Source organism: Alexandromys fortis, unplaced genomic scaffold (genome assembly GCF_014885135.2).
Source record: "Alexandromys fortis isolate MF-2015 unplaced genomic scaffold, M_Fortis_MF-2015_v1.1 scaffold_89, whole genome shotgun sequence".
Classification (NCBI taxonomy): Eukaryota; Metazoa; Chordata; class Mammalia; order Rodentia; family Cricetidae; genus Alexandromys; species Alexandromys fortis.
Window position 1 is genome coordinate 6599374 of NW_026067973.1, and position 22578 is coordinate 6621951.

A 22578-nucleotide genomic window follows, 5' to 3' on the forward strand; every position below is an offset into this window, starting at 1 on the left:
GGGAGGCTGGGAGGAGGCAGGAACTTTTTTTTTTCAAAAAAAAAAAAAAAAATTAAACAGGACCTGAGCCGGCTGCACCTCGGCTGTGTATCCAGAAGACTGCCTCCTTGCCACACACGCTGCTCAGGATGTTTCCTAACCTCTTGCGAAGATCCTATGGAGTTCAGGCCCCCCTTTGGACTCTTAGCACTAAAGATCCTCCTGAAGAAGGTTCTCCACCCTCACTTCCCATTTCCCCTTATTCTCATAATGAACCTTGGAAATATCTGGATTCAGAATATCAAAAGGCTACGGTTCTTGCCCTGTTTGGGCTGACTACCAGCGCAACCACAAGGTGGTATACCGCCACAGGGGCCCCGGAAGACATGCATTCCTAACAATAAAGTTGCCCCATCTGCCAGGATCACAGGTTGCATGTTGACTTTAGGAATGTGAAACTCTTGGAACAGTGTGCGCCCACATGGGTATCATCTTCCGCACCCCACACACAGGGAGGGGTCTGTATGAAGCAGCACAAGAAGCTGACCCAGGCCATCCTGAAAGTGTGGTCTCCTCAGCTACTACGTTCCCCAGGCTGAGCCCCAAGATGTTGACTTCTATAGTGTTCATGGAGCTGTCAGTGTTATTCTACCAGCCCCCACACTGTTGTAAGGTGAGCCTTGGTACCCAGGGTACAGTTGGCAACAGCCACCAGAGAAAGAACTGTCCCGCCTTTGCCAGCTCTATCAAGGAAATCTCCTAGAAGAAAGTGGCCCCCCACCTGACCAATGCCTGCGGTGCCCACTACACCACCAGCGGAAACCTCCACAGAGCACATGGGCTCCATAGTGCTTAGAACTCGTGAACCGGGGAAGAAGTTGGGGATTAAGGAAGTGGTGTTTGGGGTTATGTGATGGCATGTGTTCTGAAACATGTATTTTGGGACAGTGGCAGACCCTAAGAGGAAGTAATTGCTGAAGAGGACAAACACATGGGAAACTGACTATGGAGAGGGGTCCAGATATGAACAGCAGAGTCTTGACTGGTGTGTGCACTTGCTAGTCTGTCCCTGTTTTAAACCTGTGGCCCAGCTTTTAAACCACAATAAAGCTGTGTCTCCTCTGTCCAAAAAAAAAAGGAAAAGAAGAACTGGGTTATTGATGTAAAGAAGGCTCAATGTGTAAGATTGCTGCTGCTGCCAAATCTGATGACCTGAGTTCAAGCCCCATGCATGAGGTGTCACACTGTACACAGAGGACAGAGGACAAATGACAGGTAGAAACAGTCCTCAGTCCTCCACTTCCTGCATGTGGGTCCCAGGGGTGGTGCTCAGGCCATCAGCAGCACTGTCACCTGGTGAGCCATCTCACCAGCCGCTTTGCTTATTGCTAAACTCTGTCAACCTAGCACTCAGCTTTATTACAGAGCCAAGTCCTATAACTCAATATTGCTCAACAAACACATAGACTTTTGCCAACAATTAAGTAAGAGAGAGAGGATTATGGGGCTATGAGAAGGGAAAGGAGCCCCTCACCCTGAAGTAGACTGAAGCCTCTCAGCAGGCGAGAAGCAAGAATTCCAGCAATTAACATTTGCTGAAGGCCTCTCCTCCTTCCCAGTGATAAACCAGCAATCTCAATCTCAATCTCAATCTCTCTCTCTCTCTCTCTCTCTCTCTCTCTCTCTCTCTCTCTCTCTCTCTCTCTCTCTCTCTCTCTCTGGAGCCTGTCCTGGAACTAGCTCTTGTAGAGCAGGCGGACCTCGAACTCACAGAGATCCCCCTGCCTCTGCCTCCCCGAGTGCTGAGATTAAAGGTGTGTGCCACCACTGCCTGACTCAAGCCAGCAATTTTCTTGGAGGCTCATCAGAAACCCCATTTACAGAAGACCAATACTAAACCCTTGTGCAATCCTGGGGGCTCCTGGATTCACCCTTTCGGATTATAACTCCATCCATTGCGCCTTCAGAGCCATCCCACGATTTCACCAAGGGAAGAAGGGTAGGAGGAGAGCCTACTGGTAGGACATTTAATTGCGACTCTCCCTTGTGGACCCACTCACACTTGGGTATGTCTGGCCTCTGTTCTCTGACTCTCCCTTTAAAAGCCAATCTATCACTTGGGTATATATTATTATTTCCCTGAGCATATTTCTCTTAACTGCCATGCTTAAAAATTTTCATTAAAAATACATTTTAAGTCAGGAGGGGGAACACACGCCTTTAATCCCAGCACTCGGGAGGCAGAGGTAGGTGGATCTCTGTGAGTTTGAGGCTAACCTGGTCTACAAAAACTAGTTCCAGGACAGGCTCCAAAGCTACAGAGAAACCCTGTCTTGAAAAACCAAAAAAAAAAAAAAAGAAAAAAGAAAAAACTTTTAAAAATTACACCATTTTTATTGTTATTGTTGTGTTCTTTGTTTTTCGAGACAGGGTTTCTCTGTATCCTGGAACTCACTCTATAGACCAGGTTGGCCTCAAACTGAGAGATCTCTGGAGGGCTAGGATTAAAGGCGTGTGCCACCATACCCAGTTGTGAACACCTTTCTACTTTTAATAAAACCCCAACTCAGCTTTGTTCAGATAAGTTCTGAAATTCTTTTCTGTATCAAAGCCACAAAACCTGTGTCTTCCTGAGTCAAGGTCCATAAAAGATTAAGGGAGCTCCCCAGAGTCCCGAAGACAAATGTGATGTCTCCTGTCCTCACCTCTGCTAGTAAAGACTTCCTATGAACTGAGGAGCATTTTAGAAGGCAACAGATTACATAGGTAGCACTGAGCAGATCAAATAAAGCACAATGATGCTTTCCCTGCTCCATGAAGGTTCAAAAATAGCCCCTCCCCACACAGTTGTATGTGCCGGTCTTATGGACAGAATTTAGCTAAACTAACTTTATAACCCTTTTCTTTAGAAAAAAAACCTTACCTTTAACTTGGGTGAGGTCAATCCCTCTCTCTGCTGCCAACTTCTTTGCAAGAGGGCTAACAAACACCCTTCCCTTTGGTCCAACGGGAAGGGCTGAGGGTGTAGGCGCTAGAGGCTGGGGAGTGGGAGGAGCAGCTGTCACCTTGAACAAAAGTTAGAAAGTATCCACTCAGCACCGCACAGATAATCTGAAAGACCGCAGGTTCATATTTTATATGGTAAAAGTCTTTAGTGACCATAATGCACTTTTTCTGGTTCGACTAACATACAAAATGAGCAGCAAGAATACTTTCTGTCAGAGGCAGAAACAAGTCGTGACAACAGGAGAGATGTGGAATTAAACTAACCTGTATACATAACATCCTTATCACCTGTCATTTCCCCTTTGAGACTTTGTAACCCAGGTGGTCCTCCTGCCTCAGCCTCTCCAAAGCCACCACACCTAGCTTCTGCTAGTTCTTTATTTTCACTGAGTATAACTAACGTGATTTCTGACTTCAGGATATAAATGATAGCACCAGGTCCCACGCTTCAAGTGTCTTAGGAATGGACCACACTGCTCCCTGACAGCATCCCCATCAATGCAAGACAGTGAGGAGCCAAGCTTCCTCTGAGGTCGTACATCTTTCTAAACCCACTAAGGTGTATGCTGAAGAGTATAAGTGTATGAAGCTACTACATGCCATGTCAGACCAGGGTCCAAAGTCCAAAATACATGTTCATCAACAACAACATACAAACACCACAACTGAAAAAGAAAATGGGTATTCAATAAAGCAACAGAAAATGTGGAGGAAAAGCATCAGCAAACTGCTGACCATCGTGTAGACGGCATATGCTGTATACCGCAGGTAACGCTGGCCACTTTCCTACATGTGTGATCTGGACACACAGGAACATGAGCTGTCATGTGGCTGAAAGGACTTTCCCATTTCAGAGGCATACCTACCGGAGGTGGGACAGGTGGTGGTGCCTGTGGCTTTAAGCTGGTCACTTCTGTTGGCCTATAGTCTGCAAAGGCTGCTATATCTTCCTGCTTTTCTACTATGATACAAAGTGGGGTTCCCAAGGGAACATCCCTTGTGCCTTCAGGGACCAAGATTTTTGCCAGATAACCTTCTTCTTGTACTTCAAAGCCTTAAGAAGAAAGGAAAACATTAGGAGACTCAAGACTCTCTACCTTTTTACAACTTCACCAGGGTTTCAGATAAAAGGATTTTCACATTCAAACTACCAGCATTGGTTTTGTTTTGTTTTTACAAACTACTTAAGCTCTCTGTGCCTCTTAAGTCTTTAACATGAGAACAGGAACAGTACAGCCAACCTTCTGTCCCCAGGTTCTGCATCCCTGAATTCATTCAACTGTAGGTCAAATATTACATTGCACTATGTAGTTGGCCTATGGAGACCTGAACTTAGTATATATGCTTTTTATTCTTGCAACTACTTCCTAAGTAATGCAGTGTAACAATTATTCACAAAGCACTGCTGTGTTAGGCATTACAAGTAACTGAAAAATGATTAAAAGTGTCCTGGGGTAGAGGCACAGCTCAGTAATACAGGTCCCACTAATTTGCTCAAGGCATTGGGTTCAATCCCAGTGACCCCACTGCACCCCTAAATACTATACCCACTTATACAGGGAACTCGAGTCTACAGACTTCCAATCTTGAATCAGTTTGCCTACACACATACCAAGAAATGACTGACTCTACTGATGTATATGTTATGGATTTAAATCAATGTTTTCTAAGTACTTAGGAACAATCCCTGAAAAAGAGTAAACAAAAACTGCAGTTGACTCTCCAAATCCTGAGAACAAAACAATTTGGGAAAAAACTGCACCTGTGCTGAACACATGCAGATGACTTTTCTGGAGCCAATCCCTTGTGGATACTAAGATAACTGCATCTGTCCTACCAGGACTACAGACAGAGTTCATACTGAGAGCTTCTGAACACACCTCAAGGGCAGCCCTTATGAGGAACTCACAGGATCTAAGATGGTATCAGTGTACTGCTGAAAGTCAGTTACACGGAAGTCAAATTACCAGAACTACAAGCAGGACGAGAGCGTGGAATTAGCACTAAGAGCGTTCTCAGAGCTTCTCAAAGGCTGCACTTGACCTTATGCTAGCTATTCCAATGTGCTGAAACACAGCAACACTGAGGTCTCTGCTGCGACAAGAGTTAACATGTCATTCAGCTGCTGTTTTTCCAAAACACTCAGACTTAAAAAAGTAAAGCCTTAAGCTGGGCGTGGTGGCTGTTTTCTTATAAACCCACCATCAGGAGGCTGAAATAGAGGCTGTCCAGCTCAAAGATAACCTGAGCAACATAGTAAGTTCAAAAGTTCAAGACCAGACTAGACTACATAGCAAAGAGTTGCCCATAAAGAAACAACAGCAGGCCATGTCCTGAGTTCCAGGACATCCAGGTGAGTGAGACCCTGTCTCAGAAATTAATTAATTAATCAAACTAAAAATTTAAAAAAGCAAAATCAAGCTATTGGCAAAGGCAAGCTCTGCCTTCTGAATCTTGCTTTCTGCAGTTATGCCTCTCCTTGATGAAGACATCTCTAATGAATCAGTCCACTGTCCAACTGGGAATACTCGATAAAGCTGGGCAGAGGTGGTGCGAACCTTTGATCTTAGGCTTGGCAAGCACCCTTACCCACACCAAACCATTTTGCTGGCTTTTTGTTTATTTTCTTAAGACAGAATCATTTCTTCTAATAAAAGCTATAGGGAGCCAGGCAGAGGGGTGCAGGCCTATAATCCCAGCACTTAAATTTAGAGGCTGAGGCTGGAGGACTGTGGATTAAGGGCCAGTCTCATCTCAAACAAGAACAAAAACATCTTAAAACTGTGAGGAAGTAGTATGTGCAAAGATGAGATGGAATTGGTCTGGTGGGAGGGGATTATCAACAATACAAGCACAAGACCTGGCTGCTTAATGGATTTTGTTTCTGGGCACAAAATAAGTCAAAGAAGGGGCACATGGAAATGTGATACACATGAGGACCAACAGGCATGAGTTCTGCTGTTCCTCAAAGTCATCTGAAATCCTTTGGTATTCTCCTTCCCCGGGGGTGGGGGGACAGGGGACAGAGACGGCTTCCTCCTCCCTCCCTTCTTTCCCACATTTAGACAATGGCAGTTCTGGTACAGCTTCTGAGTAGCACAAGAATATGGCAAAGAGAGCAAACCCTGACCCAAGAATAAATCTTGACATGCCCTCAGTCGATGAGTACAGTTCAGAACTGACATATGTGACGGCATGACCTTGCTATAAAATATCACGCCCCAGGCCGTCAATCCCAGGAATTGTAAATTCATTTTATCACTCACTCAGCACAGGAAAAGATGGCCATCCTCCTCCTCCTCCTCCTCCTCCTCCTCCTCCTCCTCCTCCTCCTCCTCCTCCTCCTCACTCAATGACCAAGAACTGAAGAACTCTCACCTATAGTGGCCTTGTCAGTCTCTATCTCTGCCAGCAAGTCTCCTTCACTGAGCTTCTCACCCACTTTCTTCTCCCATCTCTGGACCGTGCCCATGGTCATGGTCGGGGAGAGGGCAGGAAGAAGTACCTGCAGAAACAACGTCACTGCTTAACCAGGAAGGCTGCACACAAAAGTGTTCAGACAAGTGCATGCGATTTCATGAGTGACCGAGACTGCAGTAATTCAACCACTTGCCACACCTAGGTCTGGTGGAATTCATCTGTAATCTCAAGACTCAAAAGGCAGAAGAGAAGAATCATGAGTTTGAGGCCAACCTGGACCACACAATGAGACCTTGGCTCAAAATTAAACCACAACCAAAAAACCAAATTACCCATCACAGCTTTGTGCTTAATAACTTTCCATCAGCTGAGTTACCCTTCAGAACAAGGGTAATTACATCTGACCAGTTACTCTAACCCATCCTCCAAAGTTAAAACCATCAGGCAGGTGGGAAAGGTTTCTTTCAGATGATCAAAACAAATTCCTTGGTATACATGCACAGTATCTTTTCAACTACGACAGTGGTTCTCAACCTTCCTAATGCTGCAACCCTTTAATACAGTTCCTCACGTTGTGGTGACCCCAACCATAAAATTGTTTTGGTGCTACATTATAACTGTAATTCTGCTAGTTATGAATCATACTGTAAATATCTGACATGCATGGGGGCTGGAGAGATGGCTTAGAGGTTAAGAGCATTGCCTGCTCTTCCAAAGGTCCTGAGTTCAATTCCCAGCAACCACATGGTGGCTCACAGCCATCTGTAATGAGGTCTGGTGTCCTCTTCTGGCCTGCAGGCATACACACAGACAGAATATTGTATACATAATAAATAAAAATATTAAAAAAAAAATCTGACATGCAGGATATGTGATATGCAACCCCTGTGAAAGGGTCATTCAAGCCCCAATGGGGTCACAAGCCCCACGTTGAGAACCAATGCTCTAAGTTAAAATGGACACAGAGTGATCCTGGTCTAGAGAGGCTACTCTGCTGAATTTGCTGTGTTCTGCAATGAGCATCTACTTATCTTTCCACTCAAAAGAACCCACACTTATTTTACTTAGTAGATATAAGTTTTTTGTTTGTTTGTTTTAATTAAGGACTAGAGAGAGAAATGACTCAACAGTTAAAAGTACTTGCTGCTCTTGCACAGGGCCTGAGTTCAGTTTCCAGTGCCCGAGTAGGGCAGCTCACAACCACCTGTAACTCCAGCTCCAGGAAATCCATAATCTCCTTCCTGTCTGAGAGCACCAGCATGCACATATGTACACACACAAATTTTAAAACTGAACACTGGGGCTGGAGAGATGGCTCAGCAGTTAAGAGCACTGACTGCTCTTCCAGGGGACCTGGGTTCAATTCCTGGTACCAACATGGCAGCTCACCACTGTGTGTAATCCTAGTTTCAAGGTACCCAATCTTCACATATAGACATACATGTAGGCAAAACACCAATGCACATAAAATAAAAATAAAGTATTTTTAAAAAATGAACATTAGAGCCCTTCGAGGATCAGAAGATGGAATTGAATAGCAGAAGAGTACTTGACAAGCATACTGGAGGCCATGAGCTCGATCTCACGACTACAAGGAAAACAAAACAAACTAAATAACATTCTTTTTGTTTATTTTTTGAGACAAGGTTTCTCTGTGTAGCACTGGTTGTCCTGGAACTAGCTCTTGTAGACCAGGCTGGCCTCAAACTCACAGAGATCCACCTGCCTCTGTCTCTCGAGTGCTGGAGTTAATGGCGTGCGCCACCACTGCATTACCACCCTTCACAGACTACAATAATAATGCATCGTATTCTTGAAAACCGCTAAAAGATTTCTAAGTTGTGTGTGTGTGTGTGTGTGTGTGTGTGAGAGAGAGAGAGAGAGAGAGACAGAGAGAGACAGAGAGAGACAGAGAGAGACAGAGAGAGACAGAGAGAGAGAGAGACAGAGAGAGAGAGAGACAGAGAGAGAGAGAGGTGTATGCAAGAGTGAAGAGCAGAAGCCAGAAGAGGATATAAGGTGTCCTGTGCTATCTGCCTTATTTTCTTGAGAGAGGGTCTCTCACTGAGGTGGACAGCAAGCCTCTGTCCAACTCTCCAGTCCACAGCACTATGGTTACAGTCTTGTGTGTATATGTGTGTGTGTGCATGTAGTATGTATTTGGTTACCTCAAGAGTTGTTTTCTAATTTCCATACATATAGGCAGTGTGCCCACATGCCCACTAAATACATGTAAAAATTTTAATTGCATCCCTATTTAAATGATTGTATTCACTGAATTTGGACAATTATTCAGTTAGTATGGATTTTATTTGCCATCTCCTTAGTCTTTTAAGTAGCAACAGCCTTAAGCTAAGGGAAAAATAATTTCAGTCAATAATGTCTCTAGAAGTGGGAAAAAATAAAACTCTAAGACCTAGAAAATTATTATTATTGGATTTGATTTTTTTCAGGCAGGTTTTCTCTGTGTAAATAGTCCTGGCTGTCCTTGAACTCATATAGACCAGGCGGTCTCAAACTCACAGAGATCTGCCTGCCTCTGTCTCCCAAGTGCTGGGATTAAAGGCATGTATTACAATGCCTGGTACATTTAGAAAATTCTTTAAAAATTACTTCCAGTTCAGAATTTGTTTTCTTTGTTTCATAATCACCAGTAAAGTGAATGAAAGTGTGTGTGTGAAATATACTCATATTTTTATCATCTCAAAGGATTCTTAGGGCCCAGTTCTAACACTTGAATACAAAGCACCATAAAATGGAGAAAGAAGGTATTACGTAATAAGGTTGCTAAACTGAATGAAATAATTGTGAACGCTAAAGGCCAGGCAAAATTTCACAAGTGATTGTTACCAACAGAGCTGGAACATAACTTCCAAAGAAACTGATTCATTCAGAAAACTTCTTATAAAGCTAAGGAAAGGTAGGCTAGGTGGTGAGGACACACACCTGTAATTCAAACACTCAGGAGGTAGAGGCAGGAGGATCCGCTTGGTCTAGAGTTCCAGGACTGCCAGGGCTACACGGAGAAACCCTGTTGTTGTGGGATATTTGTACACTGTGTGAAGTATTGCTAGGACTGGTGTAATAAAAAGCTGATGGCCAATAGCTAGGCAGGAGGTGTAGGCGGGACTTCCCAGCAGAGAGAGATCTCTGGAAAGAAGGGCAGAGTTGCCAGCAGAGAAAGCAGAATGGACAATATGGAGATGAGGTAATGTCATGTGGTAGAACATGGATTAATATATAAATGGGTTAATTTAAGTTATATGAGCTAGTGGGACAAGCCTAAGCTAAGGGTGAGCTTTCATAATTAATAACACGTCTCCATGTCATTATTTGTGAGCTGACCATTCAAAGAAAAATCCGACTACACCTTGACTTAAAAAGACAAGCAAAAATGTTAAGGAAAGGTCAAATCTTAATCCTTTAGATTTTAGCTACTTTCAACATAAAAACCACATAAATACAACATAGAGGAAAACTTTAATATCTAATAAACTGATTCAGTGTGTGTGTCTTGGTTTCTTGTGGTTTTTCTTTGACTCTTTTTCCCCCATTTGTTTGTTTTGCCCTAATCTGGTTTTTATTTTATTTTTATTATCATTATTATTTTTTAGATGTCTGTTTTCTAAGGAGCGAGAGAAAGAAAGGGTGTGGGTTTAGATAGGCAGGGAAGCAAGGAGGATCTGGGAAGAGTTGGGGGAATGGAAACCCGTAATTAGATTATGTGTATGAAAAAAAATCTACTTCTAAAAAAAGGATGTTTTAGCTTCCTAAAAGCTTGCTTAGGTTCACAGGAATGGCATTTATGGCCACTGGCCCTGTCACACTGCTATGCTGTACACTTATGCACACTTCATTTCTTTAAATGACTCATTTATTTTATGGGCACTGGTGCCCACGTGTGCCCATGAGGGTGTCAGATCTGCTAGAACTGGAGTTACAGGTGGTTGTCAGCTGCCGTGTGGGTGCTGGGAATCAAACCTGGGTCCTCTGGAAGAGCAGCCAGTGTTCTTAACTACTGCTGAGCCATCTCTCCAGCCCATTCACACTTATTATTTACTGTTATTTTTTTCATTTAAGAGTATTATTGAAATATCCCCTCTATGCTTGCAAACATACTACTCTAAACCAAAGGAAAACTTCATCAGGGGACTTTCATTCAACAGATATCATCTATTCTCTATTATAAATTCTACTTGTATAAAAAAAAAACATTTTCATAACCTTTACTATTGTTTTTGAGAGGAAAAACAAGCATTATCTTGTGCTAAGACTGAGAAAGGTTCAAGAAACTGTCCAAGTTCACACTTGAAGACAACAATCAAGAATAAAAGTTGTCAAGTTTCACAGTTAAATATCTGTATTCTGGCAAATGGCAAACACTGATTGTTTTAATGAAAAGTTTTCAGGATGCAATCACCACTCATAAAAAAAAATGTAAATAAGATTCATCAGGAGCCAACATGCGGAAGCTGGGCCTTACCTGCATGTGAGGAGGATACGAGCTACCAGGAGCCTTTGCAGAAGGTGCAGCTGGAGCAGCAGAAGCCGCTGGGGCTGGGGCTGCCTGTGGGGTAGCTGCTGCTGAATCCAATGTATAATTTTTAAAGGCCTCAATATCCTCAGGCCTAAGGAAAAAAAAGCATATATGTATATAGAAGTTATAAAGCAAATCCAGTCCCCACCTCCCAGCACGTCTTCAGAAGTCTGTAACTTCCACTGTGAGTGAGAATGCTCTGGAAGCACCAATGTTCACAAATTACAAGGGGTTTCACTCACTTTTCTACTGTGATACAGATGATGGACCCAACTGGAACATCCCTGGTTCCTTCGGCAACAAGGATCTTTGCCATATAGCACTCCTCCAAGCTCTCAAATCCAACAGTGGCTTTATCAGTTTCAACCTTTTAACGAAAAGCATTAGCTTAAGTTTGTACTGCCAACACACAGATAATTTGAAGGTGTCTAGAATTTCATATGAAGATAAATCCACTGCCACAGACTGGAAAGAATGGTTTAAAAAAACATTTTGGGTATTCGGTGGCAGAAGGCGACAGATCTCTCTGACAGTTGCAGGCCAGCCAGAGTTACATAGTGAAACCCTGTCTCAAAAACAGTCAGTTTAGCTAAGTTGCTCACAAGTTATCTAGCTAATCATCTCTAATAACTGTGGGAGGGAAAAATAAAAGTTGCTTAAACATAAAGGAGTTAACCAGAAGTTAAGGCTCAGTCTACTTAACAATGTCACTCCCTTAAAATCGTATTGTAAAACTTACCTCTGCAATTAGCTCACCCTCACTGATTTTTTCCCCTTCTTTTTTTTCCCAGCGGGCTATAGTGCCTGCCTGCATCGTAGGAGAAAGGGAAGGCAACGGAACCTGGAGGAGAAAACGAATCACAATTTAACCCAGGATACTTAACTCTCGGTGCGGCTTAGAGTTTCATTCCATTCAATTCCAGGCAAAGAATTCACTGAGTCCCATTACAAACTGGTCACTGGGGCTACAAAGGGAGTTCCTGCACCCTAGAAGTTCATGTCTTTCAGTGGCAGGTTGATCCTCCAGTCAGTCCAGTGGATCTGAGAAAGCACGTGAGAATCCACAACCTTTTTGCTTACAGCCCCAGGCTTGGAGCTCTTCTTTCAATGGAATAGATCCCCACTGGGAAGGTCTTGGGCAAAACGGTAATAGATCCTGAAGGGAGCTGGCTCAAAGAGGCCTCTCAAGGGGGATTCCCCTGCGTCAAGGAACCGGCTCTGAAGGACAACGGGGTCCGGGGTGGAGCACTCACCTTCTGGTGCGGGGGAAGGCTGTAAGAGCGACGGCCGGGAGACCCCAGGAGCTGCCGCAGTAAGCGGTTACGCGGCGCGGTGTCCGAGCCGGAGCTCCAGCCACACAGCAAGCGGACCCCATAGCTCGGGGTCCCGCTGCTGCATCGAGCCGCAGCCGGGCCGACCCGCGGGCTCCCATACGGGGCCCCGGGGCCTTCCTTCAAGACTGCCCACCGAGGCCTGATTCCAGCCCTGGGCACTACACTCTGCGCCCTCCGCGCACAGACGCGCCACATCCTGCCACCGACCCCCACACCCCAAAACCTCCGCCGTCTCCGGAGTGACCTCTCCAAGAGCAGCGCGGCTCCGCCGTCAGCCGCGCCTTGCGGTCGCGCAGTGTCGTAAAAGCGTCTTCTTGGACTGGCGGCCGGAACGCACAGCGCGGGGACCCGGTCTGGGACACCCGGGACGGACCGGGGTCACAGCTTACGATCCGCGGGGACAGCGGTGCTTCGAGGCAGTCGCGGGCAACGCACGTTTGGATGAAACGGGAAAGGGTCAGGGATGTTGGTGACCCTAGGAGAGGTGTCGCAGGGCATGAGGAGCACGGCCCGCTCTAACGTGTGGCCAAAGAGACGGGAGAGTTGGACCCCGGCTGAAGCCTCCACTCTTGGGGAGGCGGTGCCAAAAGGAACACCCTTTTTTAAGAAAAAGCTGGGAAAGGAGCCTGGGCCGACAGTAATCCAAAGCTTTAGGTCAATGGTTGAGGTCAGGAAGCATACCGCCGAAAGTTGGAGGAAGAAAGGCCCCACGAATGACCTCTGGGGTTCAGGGGGTGTCCCCTTGACTGCAGACACCGCCCCTTGCAGGCTGTCCTAGGTTGCAAAGACGTCAGGTCCCTAACCCACCCGAAATGGAAGCGGCAGGATTTTCAGCCAAATGGTATGAAGGACATCCAAAAGTTAGGTACATTTTCACATTTCGTGTTTGTCTCAGAGGACTAATTATATTCCCTGTATGAAAATACTTGTTTGCGAAAACGGTTATATTACCCCCCAGATTACCGCCGTTTCCTTTTAAATAGCGAAAAGATTAAAAAAAAAAAAAAAAAAAAACAAACCACCGGGCATGTTAGCACATGCCTTTAGTAACAGCATTCCAGAGGCGAGAGACAGGTGGCTTACTAAGTTCCAGGTCAGTCTGGTCTATATAGCAAGTTCTAGGCCACTTGGACTACATGGTGAGACCCTACCTTAAAAAAAAAAAAAATTAAGATACAACTTTGCAAAATGCATTCACACCATTTCTATTGTGTGAACTCAATATAAAAAGATTTCTTAAACTGTGGAGTAACAATGTCGGGCGTCAAAAATAAAAAATGGCAACAGTGAAAAGTTTCCGAAAACAACCACCCAAACTTAGGTTGTTTCTCGGTGCTGTTGCCTACGCTGCCTGTGCCCCTTCCTGTCACTGCTGCTTTGGCTCTGAGGACAATGGGTGCACTTTGCACTGTCATGACCTCCGGGTCACACAAGGCCAGCCAACACTGCTTGAAACACCTTGGCACAGATTCATCACTATGGCATGATTCGCGCTGGTTTTACTCTACAAAGTTTTCTACTCTTACGTGAATGTAATGGTTTGATTACAGAAAACAAAGGCATTTTCCCATAGTTATTTCTTAACGTGTAAAAAGTTATAGTAGTGTATTTTTGGATCAGATTCTTAAAATATTTGAATATTAAAATTGCTGAAGCTGATTTGTGTTTGAGATTAGAACAGATTTCCAGTAATTTCTGAAATGTCCCTAAATACACATTTTATGTTATATATTTAATTTTTTTTATTACATTTATTTTCTTGGTGTGTATGTGCCAGTGCCCTTAACATCTGAGCCATCTTGCCAGCTCATGTGCTACATATTTATGTGGCACAACATTCTCAGCATTGACAGTCACAGATCAAAATACCAACCAACTCTGAAAATATTTATACTCAGCCAATTTAGCTCCTATCTCAGCTCTTCCCTTGCACTTTACTCTGCATTGCAGCCCAGTTCACACACAATAGCTCACTCTAGGACTAAACTATGTGTCCATCCTAAAGGAATGGCTAACCCAAACCTGGTATGTACACAGTGTAACTGTTTCAGTCACAGATAATGGAGTTTTGTCATTCACAACATGGATGCAACTTGATTAAGCAAATTCATTCAGTCTCAGAAAGATAAATCTGGTATATTTCCTCTCATTTGTGATCCTTGACTTTATATTCACTTATAGAAATGAAATGAAGGAAAATGGATTATGGGAAGGGGAAGAGAGGAGGGTTAAGAAGGTATGGAGAGAAATATATTCAAAATATATTATATACTGGATAAGAATGTCTTTATGAACTCAATACCATGTATAAAAAATTTATACGCCAGGCGGTGGTGGCACACAGCTTTAATCCCAGAACTCAGGAGGCAGAGGCAGATAGATCTCTGAGTTTGAGGCCAGCTTGTTCTACAACGCTAGTTCTGTTTCTCTGTCACTGAGAAACCCTGTCTCCAAAAACAAACAAACAAAATTATACTATGGCAATGACCATGTCTATTCAACACATACAAGTGGATAATTACATTTTAAAATATATTAGGGCTGGGAATGTAACCCAGTTGGAAAAGTGTTTGCTTAGCATGCATCAAGTCCTGAGTTTGGGGCTGGAGCAATGGCTCAGCAGTTAAGAGCACTGGCAGCTCTTCCAGAGGACTCAGGTTCAATTCCCAGCACCCACATGGCAGCTCACAGCCATTTGTAACTCGAGTTCCTATGGATCCAATTCCCTCACAAAAACATGCAGGTTAAACACCAATGCATATAAAAATTAAAAATCTGAGTTCAATCCTTAGCACCTGATAAACTGTAATCCCAGCATTTGGGAAGTGGAAACAGAAAAATCAGGGGTTCAGGGTCATCCTTGGCTTCATAACAAGTTTAGAACCATATAATATCGCTATATGTAGAATAAAAATAGATGTATATGTGGTTTTGTTAGATTCTTGCCATATTCTTCCCCAGAGCATTTGTATTCCCCATCAACACTGTATGGGATTGCCTGGTTCCTCAGAGCCTCACCACAGACTATGTTCTTATAATACTTTTTGTGAGAAGGAGTGCCAAAAATGTCATAATTCTTGATTTGTAATTTTTAACTTATAAATTACACTTATTCTGTGTGTGTGTGTGTGTGCGTGTGTGTGTGTGTATGTATGTCAGAGGGCAGTTTTTGAGAGTCTGTTCTCTTTGACTGTGTGTATTCCAGGGATAAAACTCAAGTCATCAAGTTTAGTGGCAAACACCTCTACCCCACTGACTGTCTCTCTCCATCCAGCCCATGATGTGTAATTTTCATAGATATGGAGGAGAAACTATATTTATGGTGGTGGGGCTTTAAAACTTTTTAACTTATCCTTTAAAAAACTTCATACACATACATGATGTATTTTATAGATTTAATTCTGTATGTAAAAACAAAGAACATCTAATTGTATAGAAATTTGATTTCATCTTTAATAACTGCTGAAACTGCCAAAGAATTGTTTTTAAAGAAATTTATTTATTTAATAAATGTTTTACTTGTAATTTTATATACCTCTATACCTGGGGACCATGTGAGAACTCACAGGATCTGGAAACACAAACAGAAGAAAGGAGCCCTGCCATAGAAATGATTGTATTTGGCCAGGCAGTGGTGGCACACATCTTTAATACCAGCATTTGGAAGGCAGAAACGGGTGGATCTCTGGGAGTTTGAGGCCAGGTTGGTCTCCAAAACTACAGAGAAACCCTATCTTGAAAAAAAAAATGATTGCATTAACATGAACAGTGGTGGCTGCAGTGTCACCGAGCAACGCAAACACGTGACTAACCTTAATGGGAGGGTCATCTTTGTATGCTGTATAGGTCATTAACAAACCATCATTAAGTGACTTGTCACTTTATTTTACAGCAAAGCTAATCTGTTAGGCAGTTCAGGAATTTAATCCATTGTTTCTCATTGTCTTCTTAGTATAGTAACAACAATTCTACATGCATGACTTTTGAGTTATTGACCAACAATTTATGTGCAACATTTATTAAACATTCATTCATTGTATGGTTATATAAGTAGAAAACCTCATCATTTCTGAGCTGAAGGTGACATTAGATTAGGGGGACACATGTGCTGTATTTATACTGATTCCTCCATTAACAGATGCTCAGAGAACACCAAGAACACAGAAGAAATTGGAGGAAAAAAAGCTAATCTGATAGCCAGCGTGGTGGTGCATGACTTCTGTTCTAGCTTAGTGTAGCCAGCCATCTGGGCTACCTACATGGACTCTATCTTTTTTTTTTTAATTGTTTTGTTTTTGATGGAGGAAGGTCATTGGTTAATTAAATAAAGAAACTGCTTGCCCTGATAGGTGGGAGGAGTAAACAGAATAGGATGCTGGGAGGAAAAGGAAGTGAGCTCAGACTCTACAGCTCTGCTCTCTGGAGCAGAGACGCCAGGCTCCGCTCTCCCAGGCAGCTCTGACCCAGGATGGACGTAGGCTAGAATCTTCCCGGTAAGCGCACCTTGGGGTGCTTACACACACTATTAGAAATGGGCTAGTCCAGGTGCGAGAATTAGCCTAGAAGAGGCTAGATAGAAATGGGCCAAGCAGTGCTTAAATGAATACAGTTTGTGTGTTGTTATTTCGGGCATAAGCTAGCAGGCAGCCGGGGTGCTGGGGACGCAGCCCCGCAGCTCCTATTTCAACATGTTTTGTTTTGAATCCTAGCTGTTGTGATGCAGAGGCAAGTGGAGCTCTGTGATTTCCAGGCTATACTGACTGACTGGTCTACATAGCAAGCTCCAGGCCAGCCAGGTCTACACAGTGAGACCCTGTCTCCAACAGAACAGAACAAAGTTGAAGGTATGTAACCAGAAGTCAAGTGAAAGCACTCAAAACGGAAGATTGAAATATCATTTAAATCAATAACATCAGTGATAAATGAAGCCTGCTTGAATTTGGGGGAGGCAGCCTTTAAACTGATTTTTGAATTCGGATTCTTTTTTAAGTATTAATTTCTGGGCTAGGGTGGTAGTTCATGCCAATAGTCTAGTTCTAGCCTAAAGGAAAATGATTAATCATCTGAACCTATCCGTTTGGATAACAGTGAGATGCTGTTTCAAAATAGAAAAATAAATAAGAACTCATTTCTGCCTGGGGTCCTGAGTGGTGCAGTGATAGAAAGCATGTGTAGCATGCACAGCGTCCAGGACTCAGGCTTCTACACTTCTGAGCTAATTAGGGTTCATGCTGCACTTGAAGATTAATGTTACCATGCAGTTTATACTCTCAGGTTCTTATGTGTCTGTACATTTCCATATGATTTCAAAACTAACTAGTCTTTTTTTTTTATAATAATCTATCTTGTGCTTACTGACAGCAAAGTATCTCTAGCAATAAAACTGCCCTAATCTCCACCCTCCTGATAGTGAGTAAACATGCTACCAGGGAGATCACTTGAGGAGATTGCCTCCACTAGATGTAAATGGCTTTACTGACTGATCTCAGTGAAGAGACATAAACGAAAATGATGAAATGGATTTAGTTTGTAAACTCCATTTTATTCATAGTGTGTGCGTGTGGTTTTGACTTGTTCACGATTCTGGTACATGCAAGGATTAAAACTGGCTATCACTTTGATAATCAGAAACCTCTGGACTACCAAAGTTTTGGTGAATGCATTGTAAAAGAGAATAATAATCTCTGGAAACAGTGGTTACAAATGTCCATTTTCTAAGAAAATAGAACCCTGTGTGTGTTCATTTTAAGCAAGCTATACTTCTTAACTAGTTCGACAAATAAGAGTGCAATCATGATGCTTATGAGTAAAAATGAAATTTTCAATTATAACCAGAATGCTTTTCAGTACATAAAGAGCTTTTCCTACTTACATCCCAGTCAAAAGACCTGAAGAGTTGGCCTGTAAAGAGCATTGCTGCTGCCCACTGTATCTAACCCAGATTCCATTCTCCCTCCCTCCCGCCCTCCCTCCCTCCCTCCCTCCCTCCCTCTCTCTTTTTCTTTTTCTCCAGACACAGATCTCATTATGTAGCCCAGCATCAACCTGGTACTCCTCCTGCCTCAGCCTCCCAAATGCTGGAAGTATAGGCATATGTCTGTCACCAAGGCAGAACCTTTAGGTAGGTACAAACTGTAAAGCATTCCAACCCAGATGATTTAGGGACTTGAGCAGGAAGAGGCTACTCTTCAGTTTTTAAATAACTAAATTAGTGCTTATGAGGTCTTTTTAAAGATTTATTTTTATTATTTTTACTTGTGTGTATACAGGTGTGTGCATGTAGATATGGGTGTGTGTATGTAGATACAGGTGTGTGCGTGTAGATACAGGTGTGTGCGTGTAGATACAGATGTGTGTGTGTGTAGGTACAGGTGTGTGTGTGTGGATACAAGTGTGTGTATATACAGGTGTGTGCGTGTAGATAAAGGCGTATGCGTGTAGATACAGGCATGTGCGTGTAGATACAGGTGTGTGTGTGTGTGTATATACAGATGTGTGTGTATAGGTTCTTTTCTGCACATGAGTACATTTTATTGTTGTTTTCAAGACAGGATCTCACTGTGTAGCCCTGGCTGTCCTGGAGCTCACTCTGTAGAACTCAGAGGTCCGCCTGCCTCTGCCTCCCCAGTGCTGGGATTAAAGACTTGAGCCAGTATGCCCATCTTACGTTTAAAAAAAGATGGTTAAGCGATTATTTTAGGACTCCTAACATTCTAGTGTAGTTTTCCCATGGAAAGAATGTCAGCAATAGCAGAATGGACCGGCCAATTGGTGTGGAACAATATTTTTAAGCTACAACTTCTCCTAGAGCAGTGGTTCTTACCTTTCCTAATGCAGCAACCCTTTATTAACTTCCTTCCTCATATTCTGGTGACCTCCAACCAGGAAAGTGTCACATAATATTATTTTAATATGTGTTACATCTGTTTATGCTGTGGAAGATTTGTTTAATGATGCAAAGATGTGTTGCATTCTTTTATGTTGCATTTGTTTAATTCTGTGAAGCTGTGTTACTTTGCCTGTCTAAACACCTGATTGGTCTAATAAAGAGTTGAGTGGCCAATAGCAATATAGGAGAGAGGATAGACTGGGCTGGTAGGCAGAGAATAAACAAAAGGAGAAATCTGGGAGGAGAAGGAAGGAGCAAGAAAAGGAGGAGTGGAGGATACGCGGGGCCAGAAACACAGCCAGCCATGGAGTAAGAGTGAAAGTAAGATATACAGAGGTAAAGAAATGGAAAAAGCCCAGAGGCAAAAGGTAGACAGGATAATTTAAGAAAAGCTGGCTGGAAAAAGCCAAGCTAAGGCCTGGCATTTATAATTAAGAATAAGCCTCTGTGTGTGATTTATTTAGGAGCTGGGTGGTGCTCCCCCCCCCAAAAAAAAACCCAAAAGAGTCCAAAGAGTAAAAAGAGAAAAACAACAGAAACATATTTTTATTGATAATTTGCAACTGTAATTTTGCTGCTGTTATGAATAGTAATGTAAATACTCATGTTTTCTGATGATCTTAGACGACCCCTTGGATTCCTTTAATGTCCAAAGGGGTCATGACCCACAAGTTGAGAACCACTGTCATGGAGTGTAGCCAAATAGGAGATTATTGAGAACAGAATGGATTCATGCTTGCTCCTGCTCTGAAGACTCCAGCATCTTGGGCTGGAATAAGGATCCCTGGTTTGGAATGTACAGGGATTGATGAATACATCCTCCAGCAGAGATGCTTGGCCATTTTGCCCATGGTAGATGAGGTTAGTGCACGATCTTCTCCCCATTTCCAACCTCTGCTTTTATGTAGCCACTAAGGCCATGTGGCTCCTTTTTCAAAAAGTGATAAAAAATAAAACACAATGTAGAGGACTTTGAAGCTTTTTCTCTGATTTAATTTTTGCTGAAAAGTTAATTCCACATAATGTCAAGACTGTTTGTTGAAAGAAAATGGAGAAGGGAAATCTGGTTTAAGAGACAGACATTCCAGGTAAATTGGACTACAGTACCGAAGTTTAGCCTGGTCACCTTCATGCTGTCAAATAGCAAAACATTAAAATTCATGCAACAGAGAAATTGGTGATATACGAACTTTTATTCCCTCTAGTCATCTTGAGAAAAAATGGAAATAATACTGTTTTCTTTGTTGGCTTCCACAATGAGTTGTCCCTTGCTTATGGCTGACTTTCCCAAACTTTCCTAGTTACAGCTGATGAAAAATTGTTCTTCAATAGAAGACCAGGGTAGCGAACATGAAAGACTTTCTTTTTGAGAGGTCTTTTTGATCTCATGTCTTTTAGAAGAGCAATCAACTAGACTAAAAAAACAAAAACAAAAACAAAACAACTCCATTACTAAAACAGCAGGGAGAATTGGACAGAAATCGACTGCCATTAGTGTACTTGTAACAAAATAAAGCTTGTTCTGAAACCACAAGAGGTGGTAAGAAGAGACTGTAGAAAAGCTATTGGGCACTCTAGAAAATCAACAGAGTACAGGGAATGGGAGATTACACTGAAATCACACGTGAGTTATAAAAATAGACATGGTTCTCAGACAAAAGCAAATGAGTACAAAGCAATTTTCAAACATGAATTATTTTTAAAAGACATGTCTATATAAAACAATAAGATGTTATCTCAGAGTTCCAAAGAGTAGTCTGTTCAAATGGCTGAAAATGGGAGATGAACAGAGAGGCAGATCCCCGGACTGACCCATCTATTCCGCTCTTCTGTTTGGCAGTGTACAGTGGTGGCTGCAGACCGCTTTGAGGGACTATATAAATAGATAATCATGACTGACTGGTGGATGGTGCGAGGTGCGTGAATGAGAAAACCCAAGTTATTGAGGAACCTCTGGAAGTTGAACTCTTCAGCTTCTATACTGGACAATGTTGCAATGAGAAATGACTGCTCACTTGAATCGACCCTGCCATTCACAACTCATGCTCCGTGCCCCGTGGGTTCCACTGTGCCCTAAAGGAACAGCCCAGGCTGAGTGTGGAACAGAAAATAACTCCAGCCGTGAAATGAGAAGCAGACCAGTAAGTCGTGCTCAGTGCTCAAATCACAAACACAAATTAATGGTCTGTCCCCTTGCAATGCAAAGGAGATGCTATGAGTTTGAGTCACAGAGAAATGGACAGCAGCACCTTTCCGTGTCCTCCTGGATGTTTAAGGAGCCTCTTGCTTCTTATTCTTTTCAAACACAGTCATCTGTTTGGAGAAAAATAAAATGGCTCTAAAGTTAAAGAGTCCCCAGAGAAAACCAGCAGTTCGTGAAAAAATGCCCTGAATGGGCTAAGAACAAGCTGCAGAATCAGTTAAAACCAGAAGAGGCAGCCCAAGGTCCTAATTATAGTTTTGGCATAGTATAGCACACTATGGGCAACCCTTCCCCAACCCAATCAACAAGTCAGCATCATCCATTTCCTGGTCTTTCATCTTTGGTACCACTTCATGAGCTACTTCTGGTTTGCAATGTCTGCCAAGAGGCAGAAAAGTTGGTACCTTTGCCGTGTCTGTGAGCACAGATGCTGAGACTCTGATTGCTGCAACCATTGAGGCCAATTAAATGAACACTGTAACATGAAGGAGAGATGCATACATTTCCAGGTTCCAGATAATAGCAGCCATGCCCCTACAAGAGAGGGCTCATCCATCCCTGGTGGTTAAGGCCTTCGGTTTGGTGTCCTCAGAGTAGAATAAAACACTGTTTCCACGGACAAGGAGCTCCAGATGAACCCATGGTCTGTGTTTTGACAGATTTTAAGTACTAGATATGCCAGGCACACAAACAGGACTGGCCCATGACCATCATACTTGAAGAAGCTTCTGTTTGGCAGCATGAATTAGAAACTTCTCAGCGTACTCTGGTGTTAGTCCTCTTTCCTGAGAGAAGCAGCCAGGGAGTGTCCAAGGTCCAGTTAATTCTCTCTATGATCTTCTTCCACCCAGGCCACAATTTTCCCTTCCCATCCAGGGATGGCATCGTCATCATGGAAAACCTAGGTTAAAAAAAAAGGCCACAATGGAATAACACAGCCTGGAATGTGGTGCATGCCTGGAACTGAGTGCCCAGCAGGCTGAAGCAGGGGGGCATCTATGAGTTCCAGGCCAGGTTGGGTCACAGTGTGACACCCCATCTCAACAGAGCAGAGACTTCAGAGTGTCCTTAAGCAACACTACTGGTAAGATGGTTCAGTGAACAGACACTGTCACAAGCCTGATGACCTGAATTCAGTGACGGAACCCACATGATGGACAGAGAGAATCAACTCCTGACTCCACAAGTTGTCTCTGACTTGGAAAACAAA

At 43.1% G+C, this 22578-nt stretch overlaps 2 protein-coding genes and 1 pseudogene across 6 annotated transcripts in view; 1 reads left to right on the forward strand and 2 right to left on the reverse strand.

Moving 5' to 3' along the window:
- Positions 1–1587, forward strand: part of LOC126510077 (28S ribosomal protein S18b, mitochondrial-like) — a 3073-nt pseudogene extending 1486 nt beyond the window's left edge.
- Positions 1–12616, reverse strand: part of Dlat (dihydrolipoamide S-acetyltransferase) — a 31793-nt gene extending 19177 nt beyond the window's left edge. The window contains exons 1-7 of the mRNA XM_050156351.1: positions 12196–12616; positions 11682–11783; positions 11185–11309; positions 10889–11033; positions 6364–6490; positions 3852–4039; positions 2903–3044 (exon numbers count right to left, since the gene is read on the reverse strand). Coding sequence (XP_050012308.1) covers positions 2903–3044; positions 3852–4039; positions 6364–6490; positions 10889–11033; positions 11185–11309; positions 11682–11783; positions 12196–12471 — 1105 coding nt within the window. The 5' untranslated portion in view covers positions 12472–12616. The remainder of the gene's footprint in view (positions 1–2902; positions 3045–3851; positions 4040–6363; positions 6491–10888; positions 11034–11184; positions 11310–11681; positions 11784–12195) is intronic.
- Positions 12617–19681: 7065 nt separating this feature from the next.
- Dixdc1 (DIX domain containing 1) overlaps positions 19682–22578 on the reverse strand; it is an 86601-nt gene continuing 83704 nt past the window's right edge. For 4 of the 5 annotated variants that reach the window (XM_050156309.1, XM_050156310.1, XM_050156308.1 and 1 more), the window contains one exon: positions 19682–22269. In XM_050156309.1, the coding sequence (XP_050012266.1) occupies positions 22189–22269 (81 nt within the window). In that variant the 3' untranslated portion in view covers positions 19682–22188. The remainder of the gene's footprint in view (positions 22270–22578) is intronic. The other variant, XM_050156313.1, reaches the window with a different exon arrangement.